This window comes from Myxine glutinosa, chromosome 8 (genome assembly GCF_964187855.1).
Source record: "Myxine glutinosa chromosome 8, kmMyxGlut1.1, whole genome shotgun sequence".
NCBI classification, from domain to species: Eukaryota; Metazoa; Chordata; class Myxini; order Myxiniformes; family Myxinidae; genus Myxine; species Myxine glutinosa.
In genome coordinates this window covers 70,931,260-70,950,481 of record NC_136268.1, presented here as the reverse complement: position 1 = coordinate 70,950,481, position 19,222 = coordinate 70,931,260, and the positions used below count along the sequence as shown (strand labels likewise).

The 19,222-nt window shown below is 46.2% G+C and overlaps 1 protein-coding gene across 1 annotated transcript in view; it reads right to left on the bottom strand.

Annotated features, from left to right (window-relative positions):
• Window positions 1-3,053: 3,053 nt before the first annotated feature.
• The window catches only part of F2 (coagulation factor II, thrombin), a 61,301-nt gene continuing 45,132 nt past the window's right edge, over window positions 3,054-19,222 (bottom strand). Inside the window, exons 9-15 of the mRNA XM_068124639.2 lie at window positions 18,824-18,940; window positions 12,205-12,328; window positions 8,181-8,348; window positions 5,225-5,398; window positions 4,960-5,138; window positions 4,628-4,698; window positions 3,054-3,696 (exon numbers count right to left, since the gene is read on the bottom strand). Coding sequence (XP_067980740.1) covers window positions 3,544-3,696; window positions 4,628-4,698; window positions 4,960-5,138; window positions 5,225-5,398; window positions 8,181-8,348; window positions 12,205-12,328; window positions 18,824-18,940 — 986 coding nt within the window. The 3' untranslated portion in view covers window positions 3,054-3,543. The remainder of the gene's footprint in view (window positions 3,697-4,627; window positions 4,699-4,959; window positions 5,139-5,224; window positions 5,399-8,180; window positions 8,349-12,204; window positions 12,329-18,823; window positions 18,941-19,222) is intronic.

Genomic DNA, 19,222 nt, shown 5'->3' with positions numbered 1-19,222 from the left:
TCGCTGAGAACAGGGGAATGAGTGAGGACATTGCTAGTAGCATTGCTGAGAACATGGGAATGTGTGAGGACATTGCTAGTAGCATCGCTGAAGCTATTGGTATGGGAATGGGTGAGGGCATTGGTATGGGGCCAAGTGGAGGCATTGGGTTAGCAAGTGTGAAAGAATAGGTGGGGGCATTGTTGAGGTGAGAAAAAAACAGGGAAAAAATTCAGTGCACCCTCCTCATTCATTCCACAACTTTGAATTTTCGGTTTCTCATTGTTTTTGCCTTTTCTTTGAAATATTTCTCTTGGTTTTGCTTTTGTTGAGGAATGGGCTGTATTGTTTTAATCATGTACAGTATTGTTTCGTGGAAAGGGGCGCAGGGGTGGATCCATAGATGGAATGTGATAAGATAGCATGTTTGTGTATGGAGAAGGCTAGCTTTACACTTATAACAGAAGTTTGTCAGAAGTAAGTTGTATTGTGAAACGTGCACCGAGGAGGAGGTGATTGTAAACATAGCGTTTATAGTAAGTTGTAAGTGTTCGACCTTCTGTACAGGCATGGCCAGGTGGAGGACCTGTGGGCACAAATACACCAGAAAAGCACCACGCTTATAACGGAAACACCATCATGGGCTGTTTTGGCCACAGACTGCAGGTCAGGATGGTGCAATGAGTCCCCACACTACCACTGTGGTGTGGGGACTTGCAATACCCTTTCCCACATAGAGGCGGCGCTACACAATACACATTTAAATTGAGAATTTGCATCTCCTCCCTGCCCACCTCCCTACCCGCTCAAAATCTGGATGTAGTCTACCCAGAACTGTAGGAAGAGAACCGCAACAAACAAACACGCAAACAAACACACACTGGTCCATGAATTATAGCAAGGATAATGCAACGACCCTTTAAACAACATCCATGCACCATAAGTATCTCCGTTTTTTTTTGTTTTTTTTTATTGTACACTGAATCGAGGCTCGTGAAAGAGCTAACATTTATTTCACAAACAAATCAACCAGACAAACAAAATATATAAAAAGAGGGAGCAGAAGACAAGATGGGGAGAGAAGGGGAAGCACACAAACATAACATTTGAGAGCAGGGAGATGTGTGGGAGGGAGAGGGCTTGGGGGGAGGAGGCGTGGGAAGGGGAGGGGAGGAGGCGTGGGAAGGGGAGGAGGAGGAGGCGTGGGAAGGGGGGGGAGGAGGCATGGGAAGGGGGGGGGGAGGGAGAAGTATAAAGCACAAGGACACCAAGGACTTCCAGGACAGAAGTTGGTATTTCAAAAAGTGGATTTGGGGTGAAATTAGCGGGGGTAGAAAAGATCAAGGTTTTGGATGGGGGAAGATAAGAGATTGTGGTGAACAGCTGTTTTAAAGACCTGGAGGGTGGAGTGGGATTGAAGAGAGGGAGGGAGTTTGTTCCAGAGGCGGGAGAAAAGAGGAGTGAAGGTGAGCAGAGAGTCTTGATTTTGGCAGTTTAACCATAAGAGGGTTGCAGGCAGATCTTGTGCGACCTGCAGGAATATTTGGGGGACAGAGCCCAGAGAGAGCTTGGGGGAGGCAAGGCCAGAGAGGAGTCGGTAGAAGACGGAAAGACCACCAACCTGCCTGCGGTGAGTGAGTGAAAGGCCCTTGGAGTTAGCTTCATTGGGAAAGCTTTGGTTTCAACAGCGTGAAGACGAGCTAGGTGTGAGGCAGGAGCACCAGCCCAGAGGGGAGAGCAGTATTCCATTGAGCTGCGGATGAAAGCCTTGTATGTGGTGAGGAGCTCAGGTGTGCCAAGGAAGGACTTCGCACGACGGAGGATGCCCAGTCGGCGACTGGATTTGGAGGCCAGATTTGAAATGTGGTTTTCCCAGGAAAGATCATGGCAGATAGTGAGACCCAAAAGCTTGAGTGACAGAACTTCTAGGAGAGGATTATTTAGAAAGTAGATGGGAGGGTTGTCCTGTCGGTCTTTTCGGAGAGACATCGTAAGTGTGAGATTTGTCAGGATTGAAAGACATAAAGATTGAAAGACATCAGTTGTTTATTTTCAGAAATAGTCAACATTGTTAAAGGGGACTCAAATACATTTTCCTTTTCTTATGAAAACCTTTGAAAATCATTCATCAGTCTAATTTGAAGTGGAAAAAAAATGAAATTTTTTACCAATAAAATGGTGCTGAAAAAGGTCCTAAAGTGTCGATTTTCACTAGTGACGTCACACTCAGAACCCACCTTGATGCAAATGGCGGCTGACATGAAGAAACAGTATTTCCAGCTCAGATTCCGATATTGATTCCAACGTCATTAGCAACTCTGATGGTTCTCAGTATATGGTGAAACTGATCAGTGGGATTTTAAAGAAACTATATCGGAGACAAAATTAGTGATGAGAATTATGGAGCCATATCGTTTCGAGCCTTATACGAGCAATTCAGACAAACATGGCAACAATGGACATGTGAGTGAAGATGAAAACGCCAGTCGCACGTTCACTACAGATTGGTAGGTTTTGTTTTTCCGTTCAATTGGCGGTTTATAAGGGGTTTTGTATTCATTGATAAATCAGTTGTATTACTCCAGCAGAAATACCCGTCATCACCTGGCAGCCGACACCATACTCGGACAACGCCGACAAAATGGGTGACGAATGCTTTGTCCCACCATCGCATGTTGTCCAGGTGTCCTGTATGTTATGGGATCGTCCCGTTTCATACTTTCCCGGGATGCCATTCGTGACTGTGGTCGTGCCGTGTCATCTAATGCTTTAGCCTCCTTGGTCAAATCCTCGCAGAGGAGTAGATGATAATACTTTCCCTACACTATAAATAGATGGTGGTTGCATACATTTGTGTTGATAGTTGATAATTATTTCCAGGTGCTCTTATGGTAACTGCCAGGAAATGGCAAAAGGAAGAGAAAGTACATGTGCTGGTAGCCGAGTAGAGATGGTCTTACAGTTTTGAGCGACGGCTGTTTCTTCCGCTCACTCACGGGAATAGCATCCACTCTCAATCGTATATGGTGGTAGATTTCTGAGTGTACATCATGGAATAGAAATGCAAATGCATGAAGAATAAGAAAATTTCGACTTTTAATCGCAAAATTACTTGCTTTATAAACCGCAAATCAGAAAAGGACACATCATATCTATTTTGTAGAGCATCAAGGGATAGATTAGCGTCAAGGTGGTCTGAGCATTTAGGTGCCCCTTTAACAAGCCTGATCTCAAACTAAGTCATGTTTATAATGCACAACAAATACATCAGGAAATAAATCAGAGTGAAGTGAAACTCCAGCAGGTACAGGAAGAGCACACGAGGAGCTCTGCAGCAATCACAGATCAATATGACAAAAATGTGGCAAGAGAGTATGTTAAATGGGGGTGAGAAGGAAGAAATGGAGGGGCAGAGAAAGTAAATAGAGAGAAAAAGAAAGAGAGAGCCATTTAAACATTTCGTTTTGATAACTTGACAAGGACAAAAAAAATTGAGAAATCAATCAAATGTTGATAACTGTGGGTGCCCGAGCTCAATATCAGGGTGATAACCTCTGCTAAAAGTTATCTTCCACGAGCCGCTTCACGATCCACGTTCTTCTTGATCCACTTGAGCATTCGAAACAGGTGCGTGTAGATGCCGTACTTCCCGTCTTTATCGCAGCCTTCTCCCCACGACACAATGCCCACCTGATACCAACGATTGTCCTCTGGGTTCTGGAAGGGCCCAAACAGACGGTTAATGTTTACCGACAATCAGATTTGTCCGCATCCATGTGTGTGTCATATAGGAGGACCGGAATCACATGTAACGACATACAATGTATGAGAACATGCAGGACTCTCATAGGCAGCACAACCAAAGCAATATATGACTGAATTAGCTATTAAGACTTGCATCCTCCTTAGAGAGGATGGGACTCAGGTTCAGAGAGAACACACTTTTAAAACATTGGAATGACCTCCATTGCTATTCTTCTTTTTCTTCTTCTTTAACAGTCACAATTGTTCCCATGCTCTTGTGGGGTTAGCCAGGGGAAGCTTGGCCCAAGTCCTTCTTGGACTGACGTTCGACTGATGTTAGGGCAGGGATTTTGAATTTGGCGAAGATGCCAGCGATGGCCGAGCTATCTCCGTAAAGGACACCATGGGATCTTTAACGTCTACTAACGCATGGCATCAGATGGGACACCCAGTTAAACGTCCATCAGTGGGACATCACACACTGATGAATGACCGTGCCTACAAAACACCAGAATGGCAGTAATAGCTGGTTCAGGGTTAGAAGCCAGACGAGACAGGTTAGATGGGAGTGTGTGTACCTCTAGGCCATCCTGCCAGCCCAATGACTCCATTGCTATTGATATTCCAAAAATAGTTTCCTTTTTTCCGACATGTTCTTGTTTTTCATGCTTAGCGAATGTTTCAACTCGTCCTGTAGTCGTAACTATTCAAATAAACAAGGATGTTCACAGGTACTTAGCAGAGTTGCAAAGTGCGCAACCTTGTTGGATCGCTCTCACCACTGGCATCCATCCATGTGTGCCATCTTTTCTACCTCTTTGTCAGAGCTGTTGCTATCATTATATTTTACTGCCTTTCACGTAGCTTCAGGTTCTGTTTTCAAGGAGTGGGCACTTACAATTACCTTCATGACAAATGGACCACCACTGTCACCTTCACAAGCATCTCCTCGCTTCATGTCCTCAGGTGAATATCCTGCAGACATCATTGGAGTAAACACAGGTCCATCCATCATCAACCTATTTTGAGCATCAACAAAGGTTAAAAAGAACATCAACTAAAAAGAAGCCCCACTTTAGTTGGGTGGGCATCTCATGCAGGGAAGATTGCTTCCTGCAAAGTCCACCTGAACAACTCACTCCGGTTGTAATTGAGGGTTTTTGAGTATACTGTACAACTCCATAACAAGGAACAGTGTTTGCTCGTGTGAAGCATACGGATAAATAATCTACTGACCAGCACAAAACATGTTCTTGGTGATGTGGATGGTGGTGGAACTGTGACAAGTTCGGGTGTCAACAATGGGTAGGTTGATCAGTTGTAGGACTCGGGGGTGGACCTTGCTACTGAGGCTCCACATCTCCTGCAGGTTTCCCCAGCCAGTGACCCGACCTTTGTAACCCGCCCTCATAAGTCTGTGGGTTATATAAGCTCCGTTTAATGGAACCTTTGCAACCTTGAAGGAACCCATTTAAATTGGAGGAAAATCCATTGTACTCACTTCCTGGCCACGGCCAGTTCAGGCAGGCAAACAGGAGCCACGTATTTGGTGAAATAGACTGGGCGTTTGAGCAGGATGAGGGCAATGTCACGGTTTAGATTTTCTTTCCAGTCGTATCTTGGATGAAGAATGATCTTCTTAATGGCTGCTATCTGTTCCTGTTTCTTCTCGTGCCTGTGTTGCACAATAAACAAAAGTGAGTGTAGTCATTTAGTGAGCTATCAATGTGGATTTATGAGTACCGGTACAGTAGAATGAAGAAATTCACCGATCAATTGAGTACGTACATTAGTCGAGCAAGCTGAAAGGGTGGAGTTGGGAGTATAGTAGTTTAGTATACTGTAAAAATGAATGTGTGAGTAAAGAAATTTAGTAAGTTTTAAGCTTGGATTTGTGGATATAAGCGTTTTGTAAGCTGCAACGTGAATTTGTGAGTGGATTAATTTAGTAAGCCACTGGGGTTATGGTTGAGTGTAGTAAGGTGTATGTCAGTGCTGCCGAAGCAATTTCTTAGCAAGGGGGTAAACTGCGTACTTTGCCTTTGCCTCCCCAGCACTGTTTGTCCATGCAACATCCTTTTGAATGCTGAGAACCAAGAAAGGAAGTGGCACATACCAATTATTTTAGTCTTTGGCATGACTCAGCCAGGGTTTGAACCACCAACCTCCCAGACTCAAAGCGGACACTCGAACCATTACACCACCGAGTCTGGTCACCAATGAGTGACACCCATGGAATGTTATGCCATGGAGAGACCTTATGGATAAGCTCTAAATGTCGACAAAACACTCCAATGGCAAAGCGTCTCAAACAGCCTCTGACAGTTGAGCCTCACACCAGCCTTCTTGTGGTGGGCTTGTCCTCACTAACAGGTGTAGAGATTAAGGGCGAATCACTGGTACCTCAAAACCAGTTGTTTTGGGCAGATGGAGCTCATTAGCCTTGGTAGGCAGCTTAAGTTGGAGAAGGTAACGCTGGTAGAACAGATGCCTAAGGGAGATGTTTAAATTATTTTCGGGGATTGGAATGCAAAAATTGGAGAAGGAACACCAGGCATTGCAGGAAAACATGGACTTGGTATCGGAAATGAGCCAGGGGAGTGAATGCTGGAATTTTTTGGTGGAGAATGAGATCCTAATTGCAAACACATGGTTCATACAACCCAAGTCCAGGCTAAACAGTAAGGTTAGAGTTGTGGACATAGTCGTTTACTAAACGGTAAGGTTAGAGTTGTGGACATAGTCGTTTACTAAACAGTAAGGTTAGCGTTGTGGACATAGTAGTTTACTAAACAGTAAGGTTAGAGTTGTGGACATAGTAGTTTACTAAACAATAAAGTTGAAGTTGTGGACATAGTAGTTTACTAAACAATAAGGTTGAAGTTGTGGACATAGTAGTTTACTAAACAATAAGGTTGAAGTTGTGGACATAGTATTTTATGAAACGGTAAGGTTGAAGTTGTGGACATAGTGGTTTACTAAATGGTAAGGTTAGAGTTGTGGACATAGTCGTTTACTAAACAGTAAGGTTAGCGTTGTGGTCATAGTAGTTTACTAAACAGTAAGGTTTGAGTTGTGGACATAGTAGTTTACGAAACAATAAGGTTGAAGTTGTGGACATAGTACTTTACTAAACAATAAGGTTGAAGTTGTGGACACTGGACATAGTAGTTTACTAAACAATAAGGTTGAAGTTGTGGACATAGTAGTTTACTAAACAATAAGGTTGAAGTTGTGGACATAGTAGTTTACTAAACGGTAAGGTTCAAGTTGTGGACATAGTAGTTTACTAAACAATAAGGTTGAAGTTGTGGACATAGTAGTTTACTAAACAATAAGGTTGAAGTTGTGGACATAGTAGTTTACTAAACGGTGAGTTTGAAGTTGTGGACATAGTAGTTTGCTAAACAATAAGGTTGAAGTTGTGGACATAGTATTTTACTAAACAATAAGGTTGAAGTTGTGTACATAGTAGTTTACTAAACAATAAGGTTGAAGTTGTGGACATAGTAGTTTACTAAACAATAAGGTTGAAGTTGTGGACACAGTAGTTTACTAAACAATAAGGTTGAAGTTGTGGACATAGTAGTTTACTAAACGGTAAGGTTGAAGTTGTGGACATAGTAGTTTGCTAAACAATAAGGTTGAAGTTGTGGACATAGTATTTTACTAAACGATAAGGTTGAAGTTGTGGATATAGTAGTTTACTAAATGGTAAGGTTGAAGTTGTGGACATAGTATTTTACTAAACGGTAAGGTTGAAGTTGTGGACATAGTCGTTTACTAAACGGTAAGGTTGAAGTTGTGGACATAGTAGTTTACTAAACAATAAGGTTGAAGTTGTGGACATAGTAGTTTACTAAACAATAAGGTTGAAGTTGTGGACATAGTAGTTTACTAAACAATAAGGTTGAAGTTGTGGACATAGTAGTTTACTAAACGGTAAGGTTGAAGTTGTGGACATAGTAGTTTGCGAAACAATAAGGTTGACGTTGTGGACATAGTAGTTTACTAAACGGTAAGGTTAGAGTTGTGGACATAGTAGTTTACTAAGCACTAAGGTTGAAGTTGTGGACATAGTATTTTACTAAATGGTAATGTTGAAGTTGTGACATAGTAGTTTACTAAACGGTAAGGTTAAAGTTGTGGACATCATCGTTTACTAAATGGTAAGAGCTGAGTTGCATGCATAGTAAATTAGTAAACTATCAGGTGAATCTTTGAGTGCAAGCATGAGGCTGAACTTGGGAATATCTTCATTTTGTAATATATGAGTCTGGAACTTGAGGACAATAGTTTAGTAAACTGTTGGTGTGGTTTTGGGAGTATCGTAGTTTAGTAACGTAGAATGTGTATTTGTAGTTACAGTGGTTCAGCTGGTAGCTGTAAGTATAAAGTTTGTGAGTAGTGTAGGTTTGTATAAGCTCCAAGTAAAAGCTGTTTTGTTGAACTCTTACGCTGCCCTTAGGTGTTTCCCCACACGAACCACCAGGTCATTGTGGCTGAAATTTTTTCCCCACGGAGGGTAGAGGATGCAATGTGCAGCTGTGAGCACCCATTTCTCACTGATCAAACTTGCACCACAGAGCATTCCCTGAGGCCGCTTCCTGTACAGCATCACTTGCCTGTGCAAATACAAGTAAAACACATGGGTTATAGGAGCCCACAAACACACATTCATTATTCATATAGGGTTCAACCCCAATCCCAAAAACCTCACAATATCAGTGGAGGATCTTTAGTTGATTCACTTAATTCACCAGATGGATGAACTCATCAGCGCACAGTTTGACATTCTTATTATAATAGAGCAAACGTATATGGTTCGGTATGTATGTATGTATGTATGTATGTATGTATGTATGTATGTATGTATGTATGTATGTTTATATGCGACGAAAACGTCTTCTTCTTCTTCAAACAAAATTACCACCCTCTTAATTCACCCTCTTAATTGCGTTAAGACTGCTGAGACCCCTCAGACCTTTGAGGACCCTTTAAATCCCCCAAGACCCTTCAGACCACCAAGACCCCTGAAGACCCAAAACACCCCGAAGCCCCAAAACACCCCAAAGACCCAAAACACCCTGAAGACCCAAAACACCCCGAAGACCCAAAACACACCGAAGACCCAAAACACCCCGAAGACCCAAAACACCCCGAAGACCCAAAACACCCCAAAGACCCAAAACACCCCTAACGCCCCAAAACACCCCGAAGACCCAAAACACCCCGAAGACCCAAAACACCCCAAAGACCCAAAACACCCCGAAGACCCAAAACACCCCGAAGACCCAAAACACCCCGAAGACCCAAAACACGCCGAATACCCAAAACACCCCGAAGACCCAAAACACCCCAAAGACCCAAAACACCCCAAAGACCTAAAAGACACCGAAGACCCAAAACACCCCGAAGACCCAAAACACCCAGAAGACCCAAAACACACCGAAGACCCAAAACACCCCGAAGACCCAAAACACCCGGAAGACCCAAAACACCCCGAAGACCCAAAACACCCCGAAGACCCAAAACACCCCAAAGACCAAAAAGACCCCGAATACCAAAAAGACCCCAAAGACCCAAAAGACCACAAAGACCAAAAAGACCCCGAAGACCCAAAAGACCCCGAAGACCACAAAGACCAAAAAGACCCCGAAGACCCAAAAGACCCCGAAGACCAAAAATACCCAGAAGACCCAAAATACCCTGAAGACCCAAAAAGACCCAAAAATACCCCAAAAGACCCTTAAAGACCAAGAAGAACCAAAAGAACCTTAAGACCCAAAAGCCCCTGAAGACCCCAAAGACCCAAAAATCACTGAAGGCCCTTAAGACCCAAAAGCCTCTGAAGACACCAAAGACCCTGAAGACCCAAAACACCTCAAAGACCCAAAATACCCTTAATGGCCCAGAGGATCCAAAAGACCCTGAAGACCCAAATGGCCCTGAAGACCCAAAACACCATGAAACCCAAAAGACACCGAAATGGTCAAAGATGCCTACCCCTCTGAAACGACGTGTGGTGAGGCGCGCCGAGTCACGCTAGTATAAGTGAGAATCCTCGACATACCTACCAAAGGACTATCATACTGTAGTTTCTGTTTCACACCCTATTTACTAAAAGTATTTTAGGGTAACCCAAACACTATTTGGGTAACCCAATTGTCACACAATGTTACCAATCACTATTGGGACAGCAGTATATACAGTAGATGGGAGACTGGAATGCAAAAAGTGGAGAAGCAGGAGCACCAGAGATAGCAGTAGATGGGAGATGGGAGATGTAGATGGGAGATGTGAGATGGGAGATGGGAGATGTAGATGTAGATGGGAGATGGGAGATGGAATGGGAGATGGAATGTAGATGTAGATGTCTCCCAAGATGGGATCCAAGTAGATGGGAGATGGGAGCTCCCATCTCCCAAGTAGATGGGAGATGGAATGCAAAAATTGGAGAAGCAGGAGCACCAGAGATTGCAATATATACAGTAGATGGGAGATGGAATGCAAAAATTGGAGAAGCAGGAGCACCAGGGATTGCAATATATACAGTAGATGGGAGATGGAATGCAAAAATTGGAGAAGCAGGAGCACCTTTCATCCACAGCTCTATGGAATACTGCTCTCCCCTCTGGTCTGGTGCTCCTGCCTCACACCTAGCTCGTCTTCACGCTGTTGAAACCAAAGCGTTCAGAATCATTGGAATCTCCCGCGATGAAGCTAACTCCAAGGGCCTTTCACTCACTCACCGCAGGCAGGTTGGTGGTCTTTCCGTCCTCTACTGAATCCTCTCTGGCCTTGCCCCCCCCCCCCCCCCAGCTGTCTCTGGGCTCTCTCCCCCAAATATTCCTACAGGTCGCACGAGATCTGCCTGCAACCCTCTTATGGTTAAACTGCCAAAATCAAGACTTTCTGCTCACCTTCACTCCTTCATTCCTCTTTTCTACCGCCTCTGGAACAAATTCCCTCACTCTCTTCAATCCCACTCCACCCTCCAGGTCTTTTAAACAGCTGTTCACCGCCATCTCTTATCTTCCCCCATCCAAAACCGTGATCTTTTCTACCCCCGCTAATTTCACCCAAAATCCTACACTTTTTTTTTAAATACCAACTTCTGTCCTGGAAGTCCTTGGTCTACTTGTGTTTTATACCTGTCCCCCTTCCCACGCCTCCTCCCCCCAAGCCGTCTCCCTCCCACACTTCTCCCTGCTCTCAAATGTTGTGTTTGTGTGCTTCCCCTTCTCTCCCCATCTTGTCTTCCGCTCCCTCTTTTTATATATTTTGTTTGTCTGGTTGATTTGTTTGTGAAATAAATGTTAGCTCTTTCACGAGCCTCGATTCAGTATACAAAAAAACAAACAAAAAAAAAAAACCAGGGATTGCAGTATACACAGTAGATGGGAGATGGAATGCAAAAATTGGAGAAGCAGGAGCACCAGAGATTGCAATATATACAGTAGATGGGAGATGGAATGCAAAAATCGGAGAAGCAGGAGCACCAGGGATTGCAGTATATACAGTAGATGGGAGATGGAATGCAAAAATCGGAGAAGCAGGAGCACCAGGGATTGCAGAAAAACATAGACTTATCAGAAATGAGCCAGGTGAGTGAATGCTGCCTGAAGCCCGATATCGTCACCAGCTACACACTGTGGGATCTTTAATATCCACCATGTAATGCTGGAGGACTGGACACCTGGCTAATTGTCCATCCGTCGAGACGACATATTTTGCGATGCAACACTCTGCATGTGAAACACCGATCTGACAGTTTATAGTGAGGTCAGGAATCAAACCATGACGAGACAGCTCAAATGTAAGTGTGCTGCCTCTGTACAATCATGTCAAAGTATGATTTAATTAATTACACTAAAGGTAGATAATTCATGGTTGAAGATTTTTTTTGCCAATTGAAAGATAAGTAAATGACCCTGGTTGAAGACAACTGGTGTATTTTATAATTGCCTTAAAATGACGTGTAGCACAACTCAGGTATTTTTAAACCATATTGCTTCTAAAATTCCTGTCCATAAAGTTCAAAAATGGCCACCACGAAACACTGGACTGAAGACACGTTTATTAAGGTGAACGGAGTTTATGTTTTCACCCCATTTTGTCTGTTTGTCTGTCTAACTGTGAGCATAATATCTCAAAAAGATAATGACAGATTCGGCCGAAACTTGGTGGACAGGTTGGGAATTTGACAAGGACAAAATGATTCGACTTTGGTGAAGATCCGGATCGGGATTTGGATCTGAAAATGATATAATATAGCAGGATATCTCAAAAAGTTGTGTTTGACTTATGACAAAACTTGGTGGATGAGTTGCCTAGGTTACAACAACAAGCGAGTTATGTTTTGATTCAGCTCCGAATCCAGATCCAGCTCATCAGGTGCGATACAAAACGTAAACTGTTCAGCCTGGCGGAGGTTTGGGCGCTACTGAACGCCATTGTAGTTTTCTAACCTGTACTCACCATGGAGCAACACCCAGCTCAGCATCATCTCCATGAACCACACGACCATCGTATGAACGAATTAGCTCATCCTCCGATTCATCGTGTTTATGCTGCAGTTCAAACATCGGCCGCATCCCACACGCTGCACCCAGAAAACACCATCAATATGAACTTGTACTTCACTCCAAACTTGTATTACACACATACATGATCCATCTTCACTTGTACTTCACTCCAAACTTGTATTACACAAGTACATGATCCATCTTCACTTGTACTGTATCACACAATCATGATCCAGTGGTGCACTTACCCAGGTTTGATGCATCCTGTAATGAAAATGTATCTAAGTTGAACCCAGGTGTGATGCTCTCGCTAACCACTGAGAGGCGTCTATAAGAACTCGGACGACCGTCGCTCCGAGACACTCCTGTGACATTTAATCTATGACATGTAGACTCGGATGGTGCGTATACGTAGATAATCTAGACTTGCTTGCATTGATTGATATTACTGAACTTTCTCCATGATTCCATGATCCTGATATATATTGCATGATTGTATTTTTACAGGATGTTGCCAGAGATCAAATTGTTATTAAACCTACTATCAGGTCAATGTCGTGGAATTGATTTTCATTACAATTAATGACAATTTGTCTCGCTGTCCAATTGAGAACAAGAGGCGAACGTGAGCGACATGGCGGGACACAGAATGATTCAGGTGCCGCAATTCGCAGCCGACCCGCAAGCAGCGGAGCTGACACATTGGCTGAAAACCTTGGACAATCAATTCAAGGCCCAGGAAGCCGCCGTCACCAATGAAACGAAATTAGAGGTACTACAAACAAAAGTGCATCATAACATTTACCGGGCTATCGAACCGTGCGTGACATTCGATGCAGCCATGACAGAGCTGAAGCGTATTTACATTAAGAAACGAAGTGCGGTCTACTCCCGGCATCTGCTCACAATACGAAAACAACAGCCCACGGAGACTCTAGATCACTTCGCGCAAGAGCTCTGGCGTCTGCTGACCGAGAGCGCACCAGAGGTGCGTGCACATGAACAAGTTTGTGATGATCTTGTACGTGATTCTTTCGTCGCTGGACTCAAATCCCCAGTAGTCAGACAAAGACTTCTCGAAGAAGCCGACTTGACCCTCGCTGAAGCCCTGCGGTTGGCTCACGTCTATACCCAAGCACGGGAGCAATCCGACGCGTATGAACACCCATACGTCACTGCGGGGACATCTCGGCAAGCTCGACGGGAGAGAGCGACCGCCGAGGACGCGGATGCAGCCACAGCATCGCTGCCGGAATCGGAGACCCCGGCCACTCCCGAGGAGGAGTTTGAACCGGGCTTGACGGCCGCCGCAGCTGCCGGACCCAAGCCCGGACGTAACGCTACGTGCTATTTCTGCGGGAACCGAAAACATCTCAGGTCTGTTTGCCCGGCTCGTGATGCGATATGTCATTTGTGCACAAAGACAGGGCATTTTGCAAAGGTTTGCCGAACGGCGACGCGGGGCAAACGAACCCGCTCGACAATGAATGTGTTTATCGCCGAGCCAACGGGCCGAGCGAAGAGCGGGGCGCCTCGCCCGACTTTGATGAGAATCGCACCTCCTCATGGGCCCCTGGCTGTGCGCTCGACCTTGTGAGATTCATCGCGCTGACTAAACAAGTGGCGCAAACACAACAGAACGCGGTGCGACCGTCCTTGGCCGGCATCCTTCCGCGCCCCTGCCAACTTTCCGGATCGGCCACCCGAACGTCTAATGTTGGCTTTGAAACTCCGCGTGTGACACGAGCGCCATCCGAAGGCTGCTCTTACGAACTACAAGCTCCTGCTACGGCACGGAAAACTCTAGCTGGCTTTGAAACTCCGCGCGTGACACGAGCGCCATCCGGAGGCTGCACGTACGAACTACAAGCTACTGCAGCATGAAAAACTTTAGCTGGCGTTGGATCCACACGCGAGGCGCGATCATCTCACCTGGATGACTCAATACCTGCCGGACCACCTGGCCTGGCTCGGGCTATTATTCCACTTATGATCAAGGGAATTTTTGCTAGTGCTTTGATCGATACAGGTTCTATAGATAGTTATGTTGATTATCGACTGCTGCAAAAACATGGATGGCCGATTCTTGGGACAAGACGTCGGATCTTTATGGCCTCTCAGGGGCTTAGGCTCAGCACAAAAGGGGAATGTCGATTGAAGCTTGTGATTAAGGGATGAATGTTTCTGGATGTGCATCTCATGGTCTTACCAGCATTGTGTGCAGACGTTTTGCTAGGACATGATTTTCTCAAGCGACATGGACGGTTGGAAATGGAATTTGGTGGCACTGATATGCTTGCTGTGTGCGCTCTTGCAAGGATGGAAATTGAGCCGTTGTCGCTGTTCCCCAATATGACCATGGACTGTACACCTGTAGCAGTTAAATCGCGACACTACTCACGAGCTGACGCGCAATTCATTGCGGAAGAAATGGCCCAGCTATTAATGGAAGGTATCATAGAACCGAGTCGGTCGCCATGGCGGGTCCAAGTTCTGGTGGTACGAAGTGAAGCGCATCGCAAACGCATGGTAATCGATTATTCGCAGATGATTAATCGATTTACACAGCTAGACGCCTACCCCCTTCTGGGAATGGACTCCCTGGTTCGACAGGTGGCCCAGTACTCGGTCTATAGCACTCTCGATCTGCGTAGTGTGGATCATCAAATCCCCATCTCCGAGGCCGACCGTATCTATACCGCATTTGAATCGGGTCAGAGGTTATACCAGTTTACCCGGTTACCTTTTCGGGGTCACGAACGGGATCGCGTGTTTTCAGAGGGCTATGGACAACCTCATCGCTAAAGAGAACTTGACCGACGTCTTTGTATATCTGGACAATCTCACGGTTTGCGGGCATGACCAGGAACATCATGATGCTAATCTGAAGCGCTTCCTCGAGATTGCGCAGAGGTATCGCTTAACTCTGAATGAGGCTAAATGTCGTTACTCCGCTCGCACGATAGATCTTCTGGGGTACACCATGACCCACGGCTCTGTCGCTCTGGATAAGGAGCGTCTGCGACCCTTGCTCGACATGGCCCCGCCCTGCGATCGTGCTTTGCTGAAGCATGCTCTCGGGCTGTTCGCCCACTATTCTAAGTGGGTACAAAATTTCTCCGCGAACTCCGCCCACTTGTGGACTGCGAAGCGTTCCCCATGAGCCTTGATGCCAAGGCTGCTTTCCAGGGCCTTAAGTCCGACATCGCTGGCGCTGCTGTGGCGACGATTGACGAAAACAAATCTTTCATTTTGGAAAGTGATGCATCGGATCATGCGATAGCAGCGACTCTCTCCCAAGGGGGGTGCCCTGTGGCTTTCTTTTCGCGAACTCTCACCTCCGCTGAGCGAAGACATTCGTCTGTCGAAAAGGAAGCATACGCGATCGTCGAGTCGATCCGGCGTTGACGTCCCTATTTGCTCGGACCATGCTTCCAAATTATCACGGACCAACAGAGTGTTGCGTTTATGTACGACACCCTGCATGCTCAACGCATTAAGAATGAGAAAATCACTCGTTGGCGCATCAAACTCACCGATTTCTGCTACACCATCAAATATTGCCCTGGGAGGGATAACTTGGTTGCCGACGCCTTGGTTACGCGGCCGGCAACGTGTGCGGGCCTCATATCTTTGGAGGGTCTGCGCGCTTTGCACGACAATCTGTGCCATCCTGGGGGTGATGCGTTTCGCTCATTTTGTGCGTTGTCGTAATCTGCCATAATCGGTTGAAGACATTCGCCAGGTCTGTCGAAACTGTACGGTATGTGCTGAACTCAAACCGCGTTTTTACAACCCTCCTATGGGGACACTGGTCAGGGCGACTCGGCCGTGGGAAAGGTTGGCGATGGACTTCAAAGGGCCACTGCCGGCGTCACCGGCATCGAGTAACTCTCGTTACCTGCTCACTATCGTTGATGAGTTCTCGAGATTCCCTTTCGCTTTCACATGCGCAGATATGACGGCCGCCACGGTTATACGGTGTCTGCAGAACTTGTTTTCTATGTTCGGGAATCCGGCCTACGTGCATACCGATCGAGGTGCGGTTTTCCTGTCCCAGGAGGTGAGGAGCTTCTTACTTCAGCACAATGTCGCTTCTAGCTATACCACCCCGTATAGACCACATGCAAATGGGCAGGTCGAACGCTCCAATGGGATTATATGGAGGGCCGTCACGCTAAGCCTTAGGTCCCTCGGCCGGGGCCTAGATAAATGGGCCTGGTCGTTACCTGCGGTGCTGAACTCAATCAGAACTTTACTGTGTACGGCCACCAACCAGACTCCTCACGAACAGCTGTTTCATCACCCAAGGAGCTCAGGTAGTATCCGATCTTTACCTAGTTGGCTTGCTGAGCCGGGGCCGGCCTACCTCAAATGTACGGTTCGCACGAGCAAGTATGATCCACTAGTGGATAAGGTGCAGGTACTCCAAGCTAATCCCGAGCATGCTCGTGTGTTGATGGCTGATGGACGCGAGTCCACTGTCTCCGTACGCCACCTGGCCCCTTGCGGGGCCATCGACGAACCAATTTACGAGTCTATGGACTCTCCTGTGGCTCCGCCTATGGAGCATCTGCCGTCCATCCCGTCGCCAAATACACCCCTGCCTGTAGGCACTATGGTGCCCCCCCCCCCCCCCCCCACCCCTGTCGCCTGCCTCAGGTGGCTACTCCAACGTGGGGGACTCCGGACTTGGGGATGTAGTACCCGGTAGTTTCCGGACCCGTGCTGGCAGGGAAATTCGCCGCCCTGATCACTACGGATGGACCGACTGACATGGACTGACATCGCTACTCTACTAATGCTGCTGCATGCTTGATTCCTGCCTAGTGGAAGTGTAGTTCTAACGGTGGGGAGAATGTAATGAAAATGTATCTAAGTTGAACCCAGATGTGATGCTCTCGCTAACCACTGAGAGGCGTCTATAAGAACTCGGACGACCGTCGCTCCGAGACACTCCTGTGACATTTAATCTATGACATGTAGACTCGGATGGTGCGTATACGTAGATAATCTAGGCTTGCTTGCATTGATTGATATTACTGAACTTTCTCCATGATTCCATGATCCTGATATATATTGCATGATTGTATTTTTACAGGATGTTGCCAGAGATAAAATTGTCATTAAACCTACTATCAGGTCAATGTCATGGAATTGATTTTCACTACACATCCATCCAAGGTTTGATGTGACATTCCCAAATTTGGTGTGTGTCCTTCTTCCCATGTTTGGCATGTCCTTCCCAAGTTTGGACTATCCTTCCCAGGTTTGGAGTGTCGTTCCCAGGTTTGGAGTGTCGTTCCCAGGTTTGGAGTGTCCTTCCCAGGTTCCGAGTGTCGTTCCCAGGTTCGGAGTGTCCTTCCCAGGTTCCGAGTGTCCTTCCCAGGTTCCGAGTGTCCTTCCCAGGTTCCGAGTGTCCTTCCCAGGTTCCGAGTGTCCTTCCCAGGTTCCGAGTGTCCTTCCCAGGTTCCGAGTGTCCTCCCCAGGTTCCGAGTGTCCTCCCCAGGTTCCGAGTGTCCTTCCCAGGTTCCGAGTGTCCTTCCCAGGTTCCGAGTGTCCTTCCCAGGTTCCGAGTGTCTTCACAGGTTCCGAGTGTCCTTCCCACGTTTCGAGTGTCCTTCCCACGTTTCGAGTGTCCTTCCCACGTTTTCGAGTGTCCTTCCCAGGTTTCGAGTGTCCTTCCCAGGTTTCGAGTGTCCTTCCCAGGTTCTGAGTGTCCTTCCCAGGTTCCGAGTGTCCTTCCCAGGTTTCGAGTGTCCTTCCCACGTTTCGAGTGTCCTTCCCACGTTTCGAGTGTCCTTCCCACGTTTCGAGTGTCCTTCCCACGTTTCGAGTGTCCTTCCCAGGTTTCGAGTGTCCTTCCCAGGTTCCGAGTGTCCTTCCCAGGTTCCGAGTGTCCTTCCCAGGGTTCGAGTGTCCTTCCCAGGTTCCGAGTGTCCTTCCCAGGTTTCGAGTGTCCTTCCCAGGTTTCGAGTGTCCTTCCCAGGTTTTGAGTGTCCTTCCCAGGTTCCGAGTGTCCTTCCCAGGTTTCGAGTGTCCTTCCCAGGTTTCGAGTGTCCTTCCCAGGTTTCGAGTGTCCTTCCCAGGTTTCAAGTGTCCTTCCCAGGTTTCGAGTGTCCTTCCCAGGTTTCGAGTGTCCTTCCCAGGTTTCGAGTGTCCTTCCCAGGTTTCGAGTGTCCTTCCCAGGTTTCGAGTGTCCTTCACAGGTTTCGAGTGTCCTTCCGAGGTTTGGTGCATCCTTCCCCGGTTTGCTGTATCCTAACAAAGTGTGCTGTATCCGAGCAAATTTTGTTGTATCCTGTATTGAGTGTGCCATAGCTAAATTTGTTACAGCCTACCAAAATGTTCTGTGTGCTCCCGAAGTCCGATGACGTGACTATGTGAGTGAACGAGCAATTGGTGAAATTCCCAATTCGTTAAGAGGTCTTACTGCGCACAATTGGTTATCTTTCTCTGTTTTCATTTGAAATGCTAGATTTGGGATTAGCTTTGATAAAAAGTGAAAATTCACACAAATAAATGAAAGTAGAGGACGTTGATGGAACATGAAATGTGACAACAAATCTCACCTTCTTCTCCCATCCCAAATGTATTTGGATCAAAGAATAAGGTTCTTTCTGTCGTCCCTTCAGATCGACCAGAAAGGTGAAACTCGTCATTGCTGTCTTCAAAAATGTCTCCACTCTCTGCCGAAACACACATGACGTAATCGATATCAACAACACAAAACGTCATTAATTTGCATTCCCACAACTAAAAGTTAATCAGAGTATTTTCACTACTGTGGGAATGACGTGAGCGGTGAGAACGATGTTTTGTGCTTTAGCACTTTTTCAGAGCAAATATGTCAAAGCAATTCAATTCACTCGAAGTGAGTGTAAACAGTAAAGAACACAACAGAGGTAAATAAAAGAAGGTAACAAATAGATGAGGTACAGTGCCTTAAGGAATTATTGACACCCCCTTGG